Consider the following 18,074-nt stretch of genomic DNA (forward strand, 5'->3'; position numbering starts at 1 on the left):
TTTCCATCACGCACTCCCTGCCTCACAGTCCTCCTCCCCACACCCCCCCTCCGACTCCCTCCCTCCCTCCCACACACACCCTTCTTCCATCACGCACTCCCTCCATCACAGACCTCCTCCCTCACCCCCTGATAGCCCACACCCCCCCTCCGACTACCTCCCTCCCTCCCACACACACCCCCTTCTTCCATCATCCACTCCCTCCATCACAGACTCTGTCTCTATTCCCACCGTGTGTGTGTGTGTGTGTGCGCGTGTCTGTAGTGGTGTATGTGCGGTGGTGTGTGTGTGTGGTGGGGGCAGTGGTGTGTGGTGTGACTGTGTGTGTGTGTTGTGTATGTGTGGTGTGTATGTATGGTGTGTGTATGTGTGGTGTGTGTGGTAGTGTGTGTGTGTGTGTGTGTGTGTGAGGTAGTGTGTGTGTGTGTGTGTGTGGTGGGGGTAGTGGTGTGTGGTGTGTGTGTGTGTTGTGTATATGTGTGGTGTGTGTGGTAGTGTGTGTGTGTGTGAGGTAGTGTGTGTGTGTGTGTGTGGTGGGGGTAGTGGTGTGTGTGTTTGTGTGTGGTAGTGTGTGTGTGTGTGTGTGTGTGTGTGTGTGTGTGTGAGGTAGTGTGTGTGTGTATGTGTGTGTGTGTGTGTGTGGTGGGGGTAGTGGTGTGTGTGGTGTGTGTGTCTACTGTACCTTGAACTCTGAGAGCCATTCCTCCACCACTCCTCGCTCTGAGCCCAGCATCTTCCTCTGACCCCCCCCTCAGCTGCCTGGAGGAGGGGAGAGTGGGAGGGAGGGAAGGGGAGAGAGAGAGGGAGAGGTAGGGACAGGGAGAGAGAGAGAGAGATAGGGAGGGGAGAGAGGTAGGGAAAGGTAGGGAGAGAGGGAGAGAGAGAAAGAGAGATAGGGAGGGGAGAGAGGTAGGGAGAGGGAGTGACAGGGAGAGAGAGAGAGAGAGGTCAGGACAGTACCGTAGTCTTTCTACACATAAACAAACAGAGACTCCCACTCAGACAGCTGGGGCAGAGATACCGCCTGGCCATGGAGAACATTCTAGAACTAATAACATGGAGAACAGCCTAGAACATTCTAGAACTAATAACATGGAGAACATTCTAGAACATTCTAGAACTAATAACATGGAGAACATTCTAGAACATTCATACATTACCATGTGATACCCTGACCTCATAATTTTTCACATTTATATTTACATTTTTGGCATTTAGCAGACACCTTATTCCAAAGCGACTTACAATCTATACATTTGACTAAGCATGTGAATCATCAATCCACCAGTCGTAGCAGGAAGAGTAATCTAGCTCAGGCCAGGGGCCATAGACAGTCGTCGTGATGGAAATCTTTTTTTATAGACACTGAAGAAACAGTACAAGCTGTCCCTTTTGCTGCCCAGTAGTTGAACACCAGGGTCTTGAATCTGATGCGAGCTGCTATCGGGAGCCAGTGCAGAGCGAAGGAGAGGGGTAACATGAGAAAATGTGTGGAGGTTGAACACCAGACGGGCGGCAGCATTCTGGATGAGCTGCAGAGGTCTGATGGCGGAGGCGGGGAGCCCGGCCAGGAGTGCGTTGCAGTAGGGAGATGACCAGTGACTGGGTCAAGTTGCGCTGCTTCTCTGGTGAGGAATGGACGTATCCTTCTGATCTGTAAAGGAAGGATGGACTCCGCTCCTCCACCTCTACGCCAACACGGCAGTCTCGCTGCCCGGCCACGTCTCTTCACTACACTGGCTCCCCGCTGGTGGAATGAGCTTCCCACGGCTGTCAGAACTGCAGAGTCACTACCCATCTTCCTTCGGAGACTGAAGACCTCCATCTCTTCAGGTTACACCTTAACTGCTCCTCCTGAGACATCCACTACCCCCAGCACTGCGTCTCCTGAGACACTCGCTTTTCCCCTTTACTGTGTTCCCTATGATTTCTACTGACCCCCTTGTATTGTCTCTCCAGGGTGTATATATATTTTTTTTTAAATAATAATTTAAAAAAAATCCTTCTATGACGGAGACTGCTAGTGGCCCTGGCCTGAGCTAGATTAGGAATAAGGTGCTTTGGAATAAGGTGTCTGCTAAATGCCAAAAATGTGAATGTAAATGAAGGATGGCAGAGGACCACAGAGGACCAGGTGGCTGAGTCTCTACAGGGCGTCCTTGGAAGAGAAACATTTGTGCTCGGCGGTCTGTGACTATTTTTGTAAACAGTTCCGTCCCAGGATAGCCTAATAATAGGCTGCTACAAAAAAACTTGTTTACAGTAGAAAGGGGCATTTTGGTCAAATTTAATTTTGTCCTCATTTGCCTGCTGTAGCAAAGTAAACACACCCCAGTCAAGGGTCACTCTGACTCTGGGTCCAGAGGCTAATTTGACTGGGGATTTGAATTCAAGTCGTTTAGACTGAAGTAATACATGAGAACGGAGTGAGTTGTGCATTCATGAATATGTTGAGCAACACAGCAGACAGTCAACCCGCCCAGGACAGACACCTTGAGTCAATTAGAGTAAAGGCTACGTCACGTGGAAAACACTCTCTAAACTCTCCCATAAAACAGGCTGTGTTTGTTAGGCCTTGGAGACAGACAGCTAGTGAAGGGTATGAATGTGGCTTGTGTGTGTGTGTGTGTGTGTGTGTACTATACATACAAATGTGTGTGTGTGTGTGTGTGTGTGTGTGTGGTGGGTACGTACTGTACAATCAAATGTGTGTGTGTGTGTGTGTGTGTGTGTGTGTGTGTACACACTGCCTGAGCAAATGAAACAGCAGGGAGGGTGAGTGTGTGTGAGGAGCAGTCAGACGCCAGGGTGTGTGTGTGTGTGTGTGTATGTGTATGTGTGTGGGCAGACTACAGGTGATCATGAACCTGTGCCAACCTGAGCAGGCAGACAGCCATGGGGGTGGAAACATGAGCCCACACACACATTTTAAATGCTTTATGTCCACATAAATGTACAATATCTAAAGGACATAAATACCACACACACACACACACACACACACACACACACACACACACACACACACACACACACACACACACCAATATGCCTAAAAAGCTAAGGAAGGAATACCATCACAATCCCTTTCCCTATAATAACAACAAGCACAATTATTTTTTGATTCGTTTGTGAATTTGTACCAAACAATTTTGTAACATTTGTAATAAACTTACGATGCAGGCCCACACCTTGTGGTTCCTATGGCGACTCAACACCTCCATATACCTGTGTCCATGGCGTGGCTGGCTAGCCTCTCTGACACCACCCTAACCTGGCCTCAGGCCATGCCACCTAGGTGTGTTATCTACACAGACACAGGGGACATTGTTTGTGCAGCTTTTTATCAAGGTCATATTTCAGAGCCTGGCCACTCTAACAGTCCTTCGCAAATTTGCTTTCCAGATAGCAGTCGTAAAAAGACATTATTCCCTTCTAGTGCTTTACTCTCGACACTTCAGCTCACACAGATTAGTTGTAAGGAAGCTTTCCTCCCTCTTGCTCAACAGCTTGCAGTGTCTCTCCTTGATAGGATTAGGGATTAGGAGTAATGCTATATCAGCCCCACATTCCTGTTTCAAGTTAGGAGGATCCTCTTCACTTAACTAAGTGAAAGGTTTGACATGAGAAATGAAATATGGCTGCTACCAATTTGGGCTTAGTGAAGCGTCGACTACTAGATCATTGGTTCTGACGGATTTATGAAATCCTCTTTAACTCACCAACTGCCAAACGGTTCTGGAACACTCACCACCTAGAGTTCCAAGGTTCCAATGTGGTGTTTACCTAGCAACAGCACTCTGATTGGCTTACACAATGAAGCATCATGATGTATGCGTTTTTGGTCAATAAAGTCACCCTTGGTTTTGGTTTTATTCAGGGATTGGACAGGGTTAGACAATTTACATTTACATGTTTGGCATTTAGCAGACGCCTTATTCCAAAGCGACTTACAATCAATACATTTGACTAAGCAAGTGAATCATCAATCCACCAGAATAGGGTTCTACTTCTATTTTAATAATAATAATAATATTAACTTTTTATTTGTATAGCTCTTTTCCTGCAAACGTTGCAGCTCAAAGTGCTCTAATCATTATATAATCATCATTTAATTATTTAGTCATTTAAAGGCACTATTAGAAAGATGGGTTTTTAGTCTTGACTTGAACATGAGGTTGCATCTCTAATGTAAACTGGCAGTGCATTCCACAATCTGGGTGCATAAAATGAGAATGCAGCCTCACCAAATCTCTTCTCTATGTGGTACACAGAGAACCAGTGTCAGAAGACCTGAGAGCTCTATTGGGCTGATATGCTAGCAAAAGGTCTTTCAGATATTCTGGTGCTGTGCTAGTGAGAGCTTTATAAACAAGTAGAAGGATCTTGAAATCTATTCTGAACTTAACAGGAAGCCAGTGTAGAGTTTCTAAAATAGGAGTTGAACAAGTCAAAGTTAATACAACAATGCACCCACCCTTATATCTGCCATGGTTATTGACCGCCAGCCAGAGTCAGTGACAGTTTAACCTGGCCAGTATAACACCCACTACATTCTTTAACTCATTTACTGCCCAGGTTAACTTTGACCTGATCAGTTGCAGAATAGAACCCTATTCTGGTGGATTGATGATTCACTTGCTTAGTCAAAATTAATGTATTGATCGTAAGTCGCTTTGGAATAAGGCGTCTGCTAAACGCCAAAAATGTAAAATGTCTAATCCTGTCTCATCCCTGAGTAAAACCAAAACCTTGATGTGTCGCACATGTACACACACAAACACACAGATACTCACACACTTCTTCACACACGTACACACAGGTCACAAGATCCCCTTCAGTCACGAGTGCATGTTCTAATCTTTAATAACATCTCGTGCTCTCACTCCTTCCATCGCAATCTCATTAGCCAACCTCGGACCATAGGCACGCTAACCAATTCTGAGCTCTTTTGAAAGCTCTTTTTTTTCTGACGAAAAAAACAACAACAACAACAACATTCCAAGCACTTCTAGGTTATCCATGCTTAATAAATCCATTGAAACACATGATCTCATTCTGCATGGTGTAGGATATGCCTAGGTAAGCTAAAACACTGTTACACAACGCCACCGCGCTGGTGGGGGGGGGGGGCTGTAGGGGAGGGGGGCTCCAGAACGGATAGAGCAAGCAAGGCACTCTCCTTTCTGCCTCAGATTAAAATCTGAATGATGAATATCTCTGTAACTAGCGACAACGTCCTTCCTCCAGACAGCCCAGGACTGGGAGCTGGAAGCTGCCTTTGAGTAGCGGACCTCAGCTGGTTCTTTCTTTCTTTCTTTTTCATTTTAAAAAAAAAAAAGAAGAAGAAAGAAAAGCTGAGTCACTCGTTTCCTCTCGCCTTGTCACGCTGTCAAACTCTCAGACACAGGACATTCTGTATGGTAATCTGTCACCATGGAAACTGCGGCTGGTAGTGACACTTCGTCCCCTGTGCTGTGAAACTTGAACATGTAGTATATATATAGTATATATTAGGGATGTCCCGATCCCATTTTTTCACTACCGATACCAATACTGTGTAGAACATGTAGTAGCCTATATACAGTATACTATATAGTATATATTAGAGATGTAACGATACACACGACTCACAATACTGGGTTCACGATGCGATTTTCAAATGATTGTTTTTAAACAAAATGAGTTGCATACAAATTATTACTTCAAATTATTATTTTATTTATTTCTCAGACAAAAACTACAAAATACTGTATTTTCTTTAAGAATACCTTTTTATTTCTGAGGTAGGGTATAAATGAAAAACACAAACTATGCAATGAATGCATATTTCCACACTGTGTTCAGAGACTCAAGATAATAAATCAGCTGCGAAGTGATAAGCAGAATCGATAATGGAATCCGTATCAATAACATATAAATTCCCATCCTTATATATATATATATATATATACACATATACACACACAATTTAAAAAGAGGTTACATATATCAGCATGTATCTGTCTAGTAGTGCTTCAATCCTGATAACCAGCACATAATAGCCAACCCAGACCTGAGCATAGCTAAACCCCTCCAATTAACTGAAATGCAACTGAATGAGTGACATGAGTGACATGAGTGACGGGGAACTGTCAGGAAGTGTCAGAACCACATGCTTCATATTCGGCACCCCTGGAGCAATTATGGGTTATGTGCCTTGCTCAAGGGCACATGCAAGGTCCCTCCTGAGGCAAGGATCGAGCCGGCGACCTTCCGATTGCTAGCCGGTTTCTGTAACCTCTTGTCTACCGCCGACCCCTTTACCTCAGTAACACACGATTTACCTCAGAGACACAAGCTTTACCTCAGAAACACAATCTTTACCTCAATGTCCCAGAATTCAGATCTCCACTGGGTGAAGAAGCTGGGTGGCGCTGCAGTCACACATCTGTCGGTCGCCGATGAGTCACCTGCACAACAACAATACACAGTCAGTCAGGTGGGCACGACATAGAATGTTCCAGATAGTAGTGTTGTTATGAGTGTCTTACACCACACAAAGATGGTACAGATTGACCCAGATAAGTAGTTCATAAGTGGCCACAACTGCCAGTGGTCGTAATGGGGATGAATCCACAGGAACAGGCTTCCTGGGGTGAAATTGTTGGGTGTTAACAAAAGCTTTCATTTCAGCATTCAATTTGCCTTTGGTCTGGACCCAGCAGAGTTCCCCACCAGGGAATCAATTACATTTTCACCACCGGTCATGACTCAAGATCATTCCCTCGGGCTCAGCAGCATCAGCAGCCTCAGCTCTGAGCCCTGACCACCAAGACATGTCAAAGGACACGGGTGGGAAGTATGGAGATGTTCACTCCGGAGTGAGCCACTGAGAATAAGGCAGTGTGGGTGTAGGTAGCACGGGCTGCGTTGTGTTTTGATGCAGCAGACGCCTACACAGAACATGAACACAAGCGAGAGTCTCGAGGACCGTTAAGCTCCTTCTCTCTCTACTGGCGCCGCATCACAAGAGCCCCACTCACTCTGCACTGAGAGTTTGGGCACAGACGGAGTGTTTATGTGAAGGACACTTCCATTAGCATCGCAGCAGCAACTAGAGACAATTACTATGCAGAGCCTGAGCAGCAGACTGAGACACTTGAGAGTGAGCTCTCTCCGTCAGCTTTAGAAGCAGACAGACTGAGTCGTCAGGGTTGAAAAGGATTCTCCTAGATTGAAGAGTTACAGGACCGTCTGAGATGAGAGAGATGATAGAGCTTGAGAACAGCATCAGGTATTATCTCTGAAGTCAAGTCGACATGGTACACAGTGATTCACTCCCTTCTCTTCAGAAGCTGACTCACCAGGTTCCATAGACATTTGCATCGACAGGATCAGGAAGCTATGCGCTAGTGTAATTTGGGTGAACTCTCCTTTTAGCTCACTCAGTGGCGAGGGTAAATAAAGTCAACCAAACTGTCAACATTCTGGTGTGCCATGGCTGACTTTTGCTTGCACTACAAAATACTCTTGTGTGTAACACAAATAACCACCGCTCGCTCTGAAACTAAAGGACCTTTGATGAATCCAAATATTGTGAAACATATGTAACACATGCTGCAGCAAATGACTTCTACGGGAACATTATGTACTTAGAACAAAATGTCCATTACGGTTGTGTGAAACTAGAAAGGGAATTCAACCATGTATTAGTTGTGTTTCTTTAGAAAGAGAACTCAACCTAAGCTTTGTGGTTGTGTTTCGGTAGAAAGGGAACCTAAGCGTTAGCCGGTAATTTGGTTGAGAGCTGGTTTCAGTTACGCAGATACAGGGGAAGTCGGGCCTGGATGCTAGGCCCTGATAAGAAAGCGAGAGGTAAGCTTTGGGGGTAGCAACATTTCTGAGACAGAAAGACTCATGACCTGTGTTTGAACCATGCATTGATCACTCCCCAAATGATTGATTGTGATATGTGACCACATGGGTATCTGTCCATTTGTTTGTTGTCTGGTATACATCTGAATGGATCTTCATGGGTTTTTACACACACACACACACACACACACACACACACACACACACACACACACTCCGTGTCTGTCCTGTGTGGAGTGGGTCTGATTGTCTAATGTCTAACAGCTGTGTCCTGTTCCTCAGATGCTGATTGCACCTGGTGCTTCAAGTATAAAAGGCCAGAGACCACTCTGCTGGCTTCTGACCCGTCTGCACAGTATTGTCATTTGTTATTTTCTTTAGTTCTTTTTTTATTGTTATCCCCCTTCCCTTTTGGAAGGGTGATGTGCCTTTGTTTTGTTCTGTCGTTATGTTGAATCTTTTGTTGGTCCTCACCCTCCTGAGTGGTAGGCTCAAATCATTTTCTTTGATTCAATCAGCGACTTTGTCCATCTGTTTCCACTATAATGTACCATTGACATCTGACAATGAGCCCAGAGGGCATTTAGTCAATGATAACGTTATATTGATCTTAAATACGATGCATCTGATTGGTTCATAGACATCGTACATCCTGCCCCAAGGAAATGTATAGCTTAGGATAGTCCCTTTGAGGGGGCTCCTGCCATGTTAGATGCTTGTATGGCACCATGTCTCTGACTGTCTGTCTCTGAACATAAACAATAAAGACCAACTTCTACTTCTTGTAAATAATTTCTCTTGGGCGTTTCCGTCGCATCACCTTTGTAGAGAATGACGCCACGTCAACGAGGAAGGGCATGGGCGTGGGCACGGAGGACTGCGGTGGAGACCAGAGATAGAGGCTGAAACAGAAGCGTTGTGGTTTTCAGGAGGAAACCACAGGACAGAAATAAGCCGGAGTATAGTAATCTATCCTCTGGCAGGGCTGGAGGCCGTTGGAGGAAGAACTGGCCACACCCCCCTCAGCTAGCTAGTAGCTACTGGCCACACCCCCTCAGCTAGCTAGTAGCTACTGGCCACACCCCCCTCAGCTAGCTAGTAGCTACTGGCCACACCCCCCTCAGCTAGCTAGTAGCTACTGGCCACACCCCCCTCAGCTAGCTAGTAGCTACTGGCCACACCCCCCTCAGCTAGCTAGTAGCTACCGGCCACATCACCCTCAGCTAACTAGTAGCTACTGGCCACATCACCCTCAGCTAACTAGTAGCTACTGGTCACATCACCCTCAGCTAGCTAGTAGCTACTGGCCACACCCCCCTCAGCTAGCTAGTAGCTACTGGCCACACCCCCCTCAGCTAGCTAGTAGCTACTGGCCACACCCCCCTCAGCTAACTAGTAGCTACTGGTCACACCCCCCTCAGCTAGCTAGTAGCTACTGGCCACATCACCCTCAGCTAGCTAGTAGCTACTGGCCACACACCCCTCAGCTAGCTAGTAGCTACTGGCCACACCCCCCTCAACTAACTAGTAGCTACTGGTCACATCACCCTCAGCTAGCTAGTAGCTACTGGTCACATCACCCTCAGCTAGCTAGTAGCTACTGGCCACCCCCCCCTCAGCTAGCTAGTAGCTACTGGCCACACCCCCCTCAGCTAGCTAGTAGCTACTGGCCACACCCCCCTCAGCTAGCTAGTAGCTACTGGCCACACCCCCCTCAGCTAACTAGTAGCTACTGGTCACATCACCCTCAGCTAACTAGTAGCTACTGGCCACATACCCGTCAGCTAGCTAATAGCTTTCTGGTCACATCCAACTAAGCTAGCTAGTAACTAACTACTGGTCACATCCCCGTCAGCTAGCTAATAGCTTTCTGGTCACATCCAACAAAGCTAGCTAGTAACTAACTACTGGTCACATACCCGTCAGCTAGCTAATAGCTTTCTGGTCACATCCAACTAAGCTAGCTAGTAACTAACTACTGGTCACATCCCCGTCAGCTAGCTAGTAGCTACTGGACACATGACTAGGCCTAGGCTATAGTATTCACCAGAGACTGAAGAGAATGATCGAAAAAAGAAATCAAGAGACTGATGCTTCAAAGAGAACCACAGAGGAAAACCCACGAGAAACCCACTATCATATGCTGCAGGACCACCACCTCACAGACCTGCGTCCGTGCCTTGTGACGGACGGACTGACTGACTGGTTGATCCTGATTGTAACACTTTGGTTCAGGTCAAACAACATTTCACAGAAGGTTCTCAGATTTCGGCCGAGAGCAAACGCCGTCATGCTTGGCTGTCCTCAGCTATGGTGGCATCCAAACAAAAACAAAAACAAAACAAAACATTCAGAGGTTATTGCACCAGCACATCCAGTCTCGACAAAGAGAGAGAACCAGTTTGCTGTACCTTTAGGCTGGCTGGCGGTAGCTTATCTAAAAGAGTTCTGCTATGATGAATTTGGTCCGTATGAATAATGAACACGGACAAAACATCAAATGCACGACAGACAGAACGAGTCTCTTAATGAGTGAGAAGCCTGCAAAGCATGGTAGTATAACACACAGGCTTTTATCAGCATGGAAAAAGAGTGCTGGAAGAGAGAAATAAAATAAATAAAATTTAAATTTGCCATTTAGCAGACGCTTTTAATCCAAAGCGACTTACAATTACGAATTACAGGGACATTCCCCCTGGAGTAACTGAGGGCTAAGTGCCTTACTCAAGGGCACACTAGTAGTGGTGTGGTTTCAGGCGGGATTTGAACTCACAACCTTCCGATCACAAGTCCAACTCACTATCCACTAGACCACCACTACCCTCTTTAAGAAAGACAGAAGCTAGTTGAATTTCCCCAAATGCAACTGAAAAATGTGCCTGGCTGACTGGGCAGCGGGCAATTCCACAAGTGTGACTGAAAGTAGGCCTAAATTCCCTTTTTCGGGAAATTCCTTCTGTTAAATTAAAAGTCCTATTTCCAAAAAAGTTCATTTCAACAGTACATTCATTAGTAAATGCTCATTCCAACGTCTGACATATCTAAAATTCAATTCCATGTCTCAATTCCAGTGTTAGTTGAATTTCACACTACATCATAATTCCACCACATGAAAGGTCTTAGGATTTCAGAAGTAAATTCTTTCCACTTTGTGACCAGATTTAGGAATTGGCCCATGAACATAATTTCACTTAGGAAACTGTAATCAAGTTCAAAAACCCAGCTTAAAACATCACAATACCCGCCCTACTTTACACACGTCGTTGCCTGTGTGTCTGTGTGTATCGTAACAACAGACTGGACCCATTGTTGACTAAATGTGGCTGTTGCTAATGAGGTCAGGGGACAATGAGGAAACTTTCCATTTGAAGCCATTCTGCCTCTGGTCATTACTGCTCAGAGAGACGCCCTGATACTTCCTGTTTGCTACAGTTGAACAATAAAAGACAACATTACAAGTCGACAACATGAACACTGACAAACATTATGGGGCTCGATTCAAAAAATATTATGGGGCTCGATTCATGTGAGACAAAAAACACATTAACTCATTCAGTGCCGAGGGTGAATAAGGTCATGTTCTCACATGAAAGTCCGAATCATGAGCCGGAGCAAGTGGATGAGATTGCAACATTGTTGCATAAATGATTTCTCTGATTTGCGTTCTCACAGCCCTTCATGTAAACAAAGTAACATACGCAATCGAAGCAACAGACGTGGTAGTTGATTGGTCAGACAAATGTAAAATTGCCCGTTGGTCCCGCTCTTATCCAGATCAACACGCATGCGCTGTTGTTTTCCTATGGACAGCCTCGATGCGTCGTTTCTAATCGGAGCGAAACCACCCTTTTCAAGCGGAGCATCTGTCGGTTGTTTGCTCCGAGAGTGACTTCGAATGCACGTACTCATGAATGTTCCGGGAAACTTTTTGGCAGTTGGTGATTTAAGGCTACTCTCCACAGACGCACTTCTGCTAAAAGCCTAAACGGCCTTGGACTTCACGTTTATGGTGTCCTTGTGCCTCATGTGATGTCAAGTCATAAAGCCAATAAACACATTTAAAAAGTCAAACATGATTGCCTCCACATTACTCCATAATAACCATATACAGTTCCTGTTTTCAGTCCTCACCATGACAGTGCATAGATACTAACAGGCCACTCAGCCAACAGCCGACTACAGCAGCCCAACCATAAGGACCATAAGGACCCATTAGATCACAACCCATGAATGTAGTCAGCTCACCATGAGTACTGTTCACACTCAGGCTGAGGAAGAGGGGGAGAGAGGCGGAGAGAGAGAGAGAGGGGGGGGGGGACAGAGTGGTCTATTCAGGGAGAGAGAGGGTCATGGGTAGACAGTTGTTCTTAGGAGGGCCAGACAGAGGAGGGACAGAGGAGCGCTTGTCTGGGTGTCTGTGTGTGACAGAGACGTATGCTTGTTTGTTTATTGACTTCCCCCTTCCCCTGGTCTGGTTTATTAGCGAACGCGGAGTTGACCTTTCAGTCAATCCACCACGGCTAAATGAGCTCAGCTCAGAGCCAGACCAGGACATTTGGGTAACTTCCGTCTCTCTATTAGTGCAGAGAGTAGAGAGAGTTGGGAGTGCCGTGCAGAGCCACGGTATCGACGTTTTCAGCCATTAAGTGATTATCTAACGAACAATTAGACGGATCAAAAGCAGCCTTTGATTCCTGGAAATGTTCAGCCCGCTTGGAATTACCAAAGCCAATCCCATCACAGGACGGGAACATTCAAACTCACCTGTTCCACTCTAATCTCCCTCTCTCTCTCTCTCCTGGCCTCCCTTCCGCCTAATTTGCATGCATGTGTGAGTGTGTGTGTGAGAGAGAGAGACAGAGAATTGTGTGTGTGTGTGTGTGTGTGTGAGAGAGAGAGAGAGAGAGAGAGAGACAGAATTGTGTGTGTGTGTGTGTGTGTGTGTGTGTGTCAGATCTGATGGTGTGTTCCTGAGAGTCTCATCTGTCATCAGTGAATCGGCTCTGGAACATCTCATCACTGTTTGTCCTCCCCCCTCCTCCCCTCCCCTACCACGCTGGCAGCCCTCCCCTACCACGCTGGCAGCCCCCCCTCGTGCCCCCCATAAGCCCAAACACTGTCTGTTACTCCTGCCAAAACGTCCCGACACCCACTATGACCGGCATGCTAATCAACCCTCCCCCCTTTGACAGGCAAGCGCCACGCTGGGGCCATCCCCAGCCCCCCCCCGCAGGCTCCATGCTGGTGCCATCCCCCCCCCACCCCCTGCGGTTGTTTCTCTCCCTGTGACGACAGTGTTGAAAACAAACACGCAGGCTGTCACATCTGACTGGAGACTCTGCAGAGTGGAGGTGTGGAGACAGGAAATACATTACCGCACACTCTGCTAAACGGGTGCAGTTTCACAACACTGTAGGCCTACACACCGTTAGTATAGATTCATTTATTTTCCCCCCAACAAGTGCTTACGGGTGAGAATAAACACTGCAAGTCATTAGGAGAATCTCCAACACTAATTGTAACACAGGTGTAAAAAGTGTAAAAAAAAGAATGTGTAAAGTGTAAAAAAAAAAGTGGAAACGTCATCGGGTCTACAGAAACACACACATCCTGTTGAATGACCTCACCCCAACCCTTACCCCATCTTCACCGCAACCCTAATGACCACACCCCAACCCTTACCCTAACCCCAACCCTTACCCTAACCATAACCCCATCTTCACCTCAAAAAGAGGGAGAAACATGAGCACCTGACGTGAATATTCTCACAATCTCAAAACCACACACACACGCACCTAAATGATATTGGCAGTGAGAAGAAAAAGTGCTTTTACTCAAAAGGCATCATGAATAATATATTCTGCACACCTGATATTGTCGCTGCGGTTCAAAGTGAGTAGAAAAACACATCCAACAAAACCTCCAGGCAACCATTAACAACCACGGCCTGTTACCTCTGAACAAGGTCAGGGAATAAACGTGGCGACTTCTGCCAGTAAGCAGTGGTGCATGGAGCTCTTAACTGACCGACTCGGAATGGATCACCAAGCGGTTACTCTGGGATGGCGGTTAAGAGGGAAATACAACATCTCTATTGTCCACACAACGTGGAAGTTTGCCTTTAAATTCATTCACATTTATTAAATGTTTTGCATTTATCAGACGCCTTTATCTAATGCGACTCAGAACAAATACATAATAAATAATGATGCTTCAGTAGCCTATAATAAAATGGCTGTAGGTGGTGGTGACACTACTAGCATTACATGTCTATTTGACAATAAGGCCATAGATTCTAGTCAGTGCAAAGTTGCAAACCTTCCACAACGCTTTCTTCCACAGCCTCAGGTAAAGTATTTGAGGGACAGCTTTTTATTTTTTCATTTGAAAATGAACATGTTTACTCGCATGACCTCTCTAACCTTTCCTGACCCCTGACCTCTCTGACCCCCCTGACCTCTCTGACCCCCCTGACCTCTCTAACCTTTCCTGACCCCTGACCTCTCTAACCTTTCCTGACCCCTGAGCTCTCTAACCTTTCCTGACCCCTGAGCTCTCAGATTCAGATTCAGATTCAGATTCAGATTCAGATAACGTTTATTGCCATTATGCATACACATATAGGAATTTGCTTCGACATTACAGTAAGTGCGTTTATACTTTTTTCACGTGTATACAAAAACAAATGCAAAAAACAGGACAACACAGGACAGACAACAGTGCATTGGATAGTGCAATATAAAGTGCAGTGCAGAGTTTTTACAGTGAGTCCAGTGCATATTCAGTCCTGGGCAGACTTGGGGGCGGGGGGAGGGGGAAACCAGAGTCATTTATCAGCCTGGCGGCTGAGGGGTAGAAACTGAGCCTGTGGCGGGCCTCTCTGACCTTCCCTGACCTCTCTGTGATACAAACTCCTCCTGTACTCGTTACGTCGGTGACCGCGCATCCAGAAGAGAATTATTCAGCAACACAAACCAGTCAAACCAATGGTAAATGGACTGCACTTATATAGCCCCTTTTTTGCTACTCCAAAGCTCTTTACAACGGCCTCTCATTCACCCATTCACACACACATTCACACACCAATGGCAACAATCAAACCAGTCCCACTGGTGTCCCTGCAGTACGACTACCATCACTTTATCACTTTATTATTATTTACTTTACTTATTTTTGCTTCACTCTTATTGTGATATTGTATCTTGATGCTGCAATGCTAACGTTGAGGAACCAAAGCTAGAGAAATTTACTTTTTTAAACTTTTTAAGTGTACTTGACGTAATAAAAGTGATCTGATTCTGATTCATTCAGGCTTATCAATCGATCACAGATCACGTGGGGGTCCTCAAGACGAGGCGGCGAGGCCTGTTGACCGGGGTACCGTTACAGGGTAACGATCCGCGTCTCCAGGCAGCGGTCGACGTCCCCTCCCCGTGGCGCCACCCAGGAGTCTGACAGCGTCTACGTTCTGCAGGGCTGCAGGCTGGCCCGCCGTGTCCAACCCTGACACTGTATCCTGTACACGAAACCTAGCCTAGCGTAGCGACCGTAACTCTGCCAACTCTCTCTCAGTGTCTTGATATGGTTGTTGTTGTTGTTGTGGTGGTGGTGAAGGATGTGCAATGGAGCTTCACCTGCCTGCCTGGCTGGCTGGACTGGGCTGTGGTAAGAGAGCCTGCCTCCCTCCCTCCTCCTCGCTCCCTCCCCCTCTCCTGCTCCATGACGTCAGCGGGACTCTGTGTCTCTAGCTAACCTGTCCTAATCTCCCCCCCCCCCCCCCTCCTCGTCTGCTTATCTGGGCCAGGCTCCTCCTCAGTCACCAGGCTGCCCGCGGCGCCACAGAGCCAAAGAGAGACGCTCGTTACTGCTGAATAAATACAGTTAGCGGCTGATAACGCTACGCTAACTACTGTGTGTGTGTGTGTGCGTGCGTGTGTGTACGCCCATGCTACGTACATAAACAAAGAGTCTCTGAAGGAGGAGGTAGGCCTCTGTGCTGTCCGTCTGTCTGTGCGTGGTTAGCCTGCGTGACGTCCACTCAACTCATTTAGTGCCCAAAGTCGCCCAAATTGTGTGTGCCACCAAGGGTGACTTTATTCACAGAAAAAATGCCTGAATGATGATGATGCTTCATTTTGTAGCCAATCAGAGTGTTGTTGCTAGGTAAAACACCACATAGAACACTCGGCACTCGGAATCATGACCAGGAGCAAGTGGATGAGTTTGCAACATTGTTGCATAAATGTTTTCTCTGATTTGCGTTCTCACAGCCCTTTATGTAAACGAAGTAACATACGCAATCGAAGTAACATACGCAATCGAAGCAACAGACGTGGTAGTTGATTGGTCAGAAAATTTGAAAATTGCCCGTTGGCCCCGCTCTTATCCAGATCAACCCGCATGCGCTGTTGTTTTCCTATGGACAGCCTCGATGCGTCGTTTCTTTTTTTTTTTTTTTTTTCAGATTTTATCCCTTTTTCACCCAATTTGGTAGCCAATTTAACCCAACTTAGCATCCAATTATCCCCTGCCTATTGCATAGGATCCGCCGCACGACCCCGTGGCCGGCAGTCCCAGAAGAGGCCGCCAGGCAGACTAGGCTGACTGGCTCCTCGAGCCCAGTACCGTTATTCCGGCGCCCAGGGGGCGGTGTTGCGCGACGGATCCTAGTCCAGAAATACTCCTATACCGCCCTCGGAAGCGGCCGGCCAATATGCCGCTTCCCGTGTGCCTCGGCCATATCTGGATCTGGCGAGCCGGGATACGAACCCCGGCCCCGGTGGGCAGCATGCACTAGTGGCCAGTGCGTAGACCGCTACACCACCGCGGGGCACCGATGCGTCGTTTCTAACCGGAGCGAAACCACCCTTTTCAAGCGGAGCATCCGTCGGATGTTTGCTCCGAGAGTGACTTCGAATGCGCGTTCTCACAGCTCCAAACGATGCAGAGCAAAGTGAATTTTATCCTAAACTCTGATTCCAAGTGAAGCAAATGTTCTAGTGAGAACACACCCTGAGAGTTCATGTTAAGAAAGAAAGAAAGAAAGAAAGGAGACAGAGACAGAAAGAAGAGAGAGAGACAGAAAGAAGAGAAAGAGACAGAAAGAGAGGAAGAGAGAGAGAGAGAGAGAGAGAGAGAGAGAGAGAGAGAGAGAGAGAGAGAGAGAGAGAGAGACGGGTGAAATTGGCGTACGGATATAAAAATAAACTGTCCATGTCTGTCTCCAGCCTAAGTCGTGGTGAGGTAAGGAGAGTGTACCTGGTCAATAAATGATGCAAGACAGGACAGCAGTCAGAGAGGAGGGGGGGAGGGAGGGAGGGGGGGGGGAGAGGCAGAGAGGGACAGAGAGAGGCAGAGAGAGAGACGGAGAGAGAGAGAGACACCTCCAGCCTCCCAGGGTGCGCTCAGTTCCCCTCCAGCTCTCTGCCTGCCAGGCCCCAGGACAGACAGAACCAGAACCGGGTCATTGTTACATCCCATCATTAAGAGACACAGGTTCTTCTCTTACGACAGCTCACAGCCTTTAACTCATTCAGTGCCGAGTGTAATAACAGGGTTCCTACAAGTTTCAACAAGTCGAATTTAAGACCTTTTAGATCTTTTTTAGACCTTGTTGAATATCATTTTTGACCTGTTCGTGACACCATATGAGAGCTTTTTGTCATCCTGCCTTAGCTTTGTTCGCCAATAATTTCTCCCGGGGGCACGAATTGGCTTTTCTTTTTTGGGGTTCCAGCTTGATTCATTTCCACGTAAATAGATGTGGTCGGACTGACTTCCTTGCAGGATAAGCTAATCTCATTTTTAAGACCTAGCACCTAATTTTTAGACCGAATAACGGCCCCCCAAATCATTTTACAACTTGTTGTAATTATGTTATGTCGTTTCTGTCGAACTCCGTAAGTAAGCAATGTATGTAAGCAACGCCTGGTGCGTTCGTAAATTTGCTCTGAGAGCGCCGGAGCGCACACTGGGTTCAACGTCATAAAGGGACCAGGTAATTTGATTGGACAAGAGGTGCTGATCAGATTTCCAGGGCAAATTTACGAACGCAGCCGTAATATAGCTAGGAACAGAAGACGGAAAAAATCGTCAGATCAGATATATAAACGGGTTATTTTGGTAAACTGGACACATTTTGGGAATATATGTGGTTACTTTCTCGCCTGAAAACATATTAAAACTTCATAAAATGACATGTTAACACTTGTAAAACC

At 46.6% G+C, this 18,074-nt stretch overlaps 1 protein-coding gene across 1 annotated transcript in view; it reads right to left on the reverse strand.

The window, feature by feature from the left end:
• The window catches only part of LOC308161431 (hyccin 2-like), a gene marked incomplete at both ends in the record, with an annotated part of 115,613 nt that extends 114,880 nt beyond the window's left edge, over positions 1 to 733 (reverse strand). Inside the window, one exon of the mRNA XM_080535449.1 lies at positions 683 to 733. Coding sequence (XP_080391575.1) covers positions 683 to 733 — 51 coding nt within the window. The remainder of the gene's footprint in view (positions 1 to 682) is intronic.
• Positions 734 to 18,074: the final 17,341 nt, after the last annotated feature.

The sequence above is a fragment of the Nansenia antarctica genome (genome assembly GCF_963989245.1).
Source record: "Nansenia antarctica genome assembly, chromosome: 7".
Lineage (NCBI taxonomy): Eukaryota > Metazoa > Chordata > Actinopteri > Argentiniformes > Microstomatidae > Nansenia > Nansenia antarctica.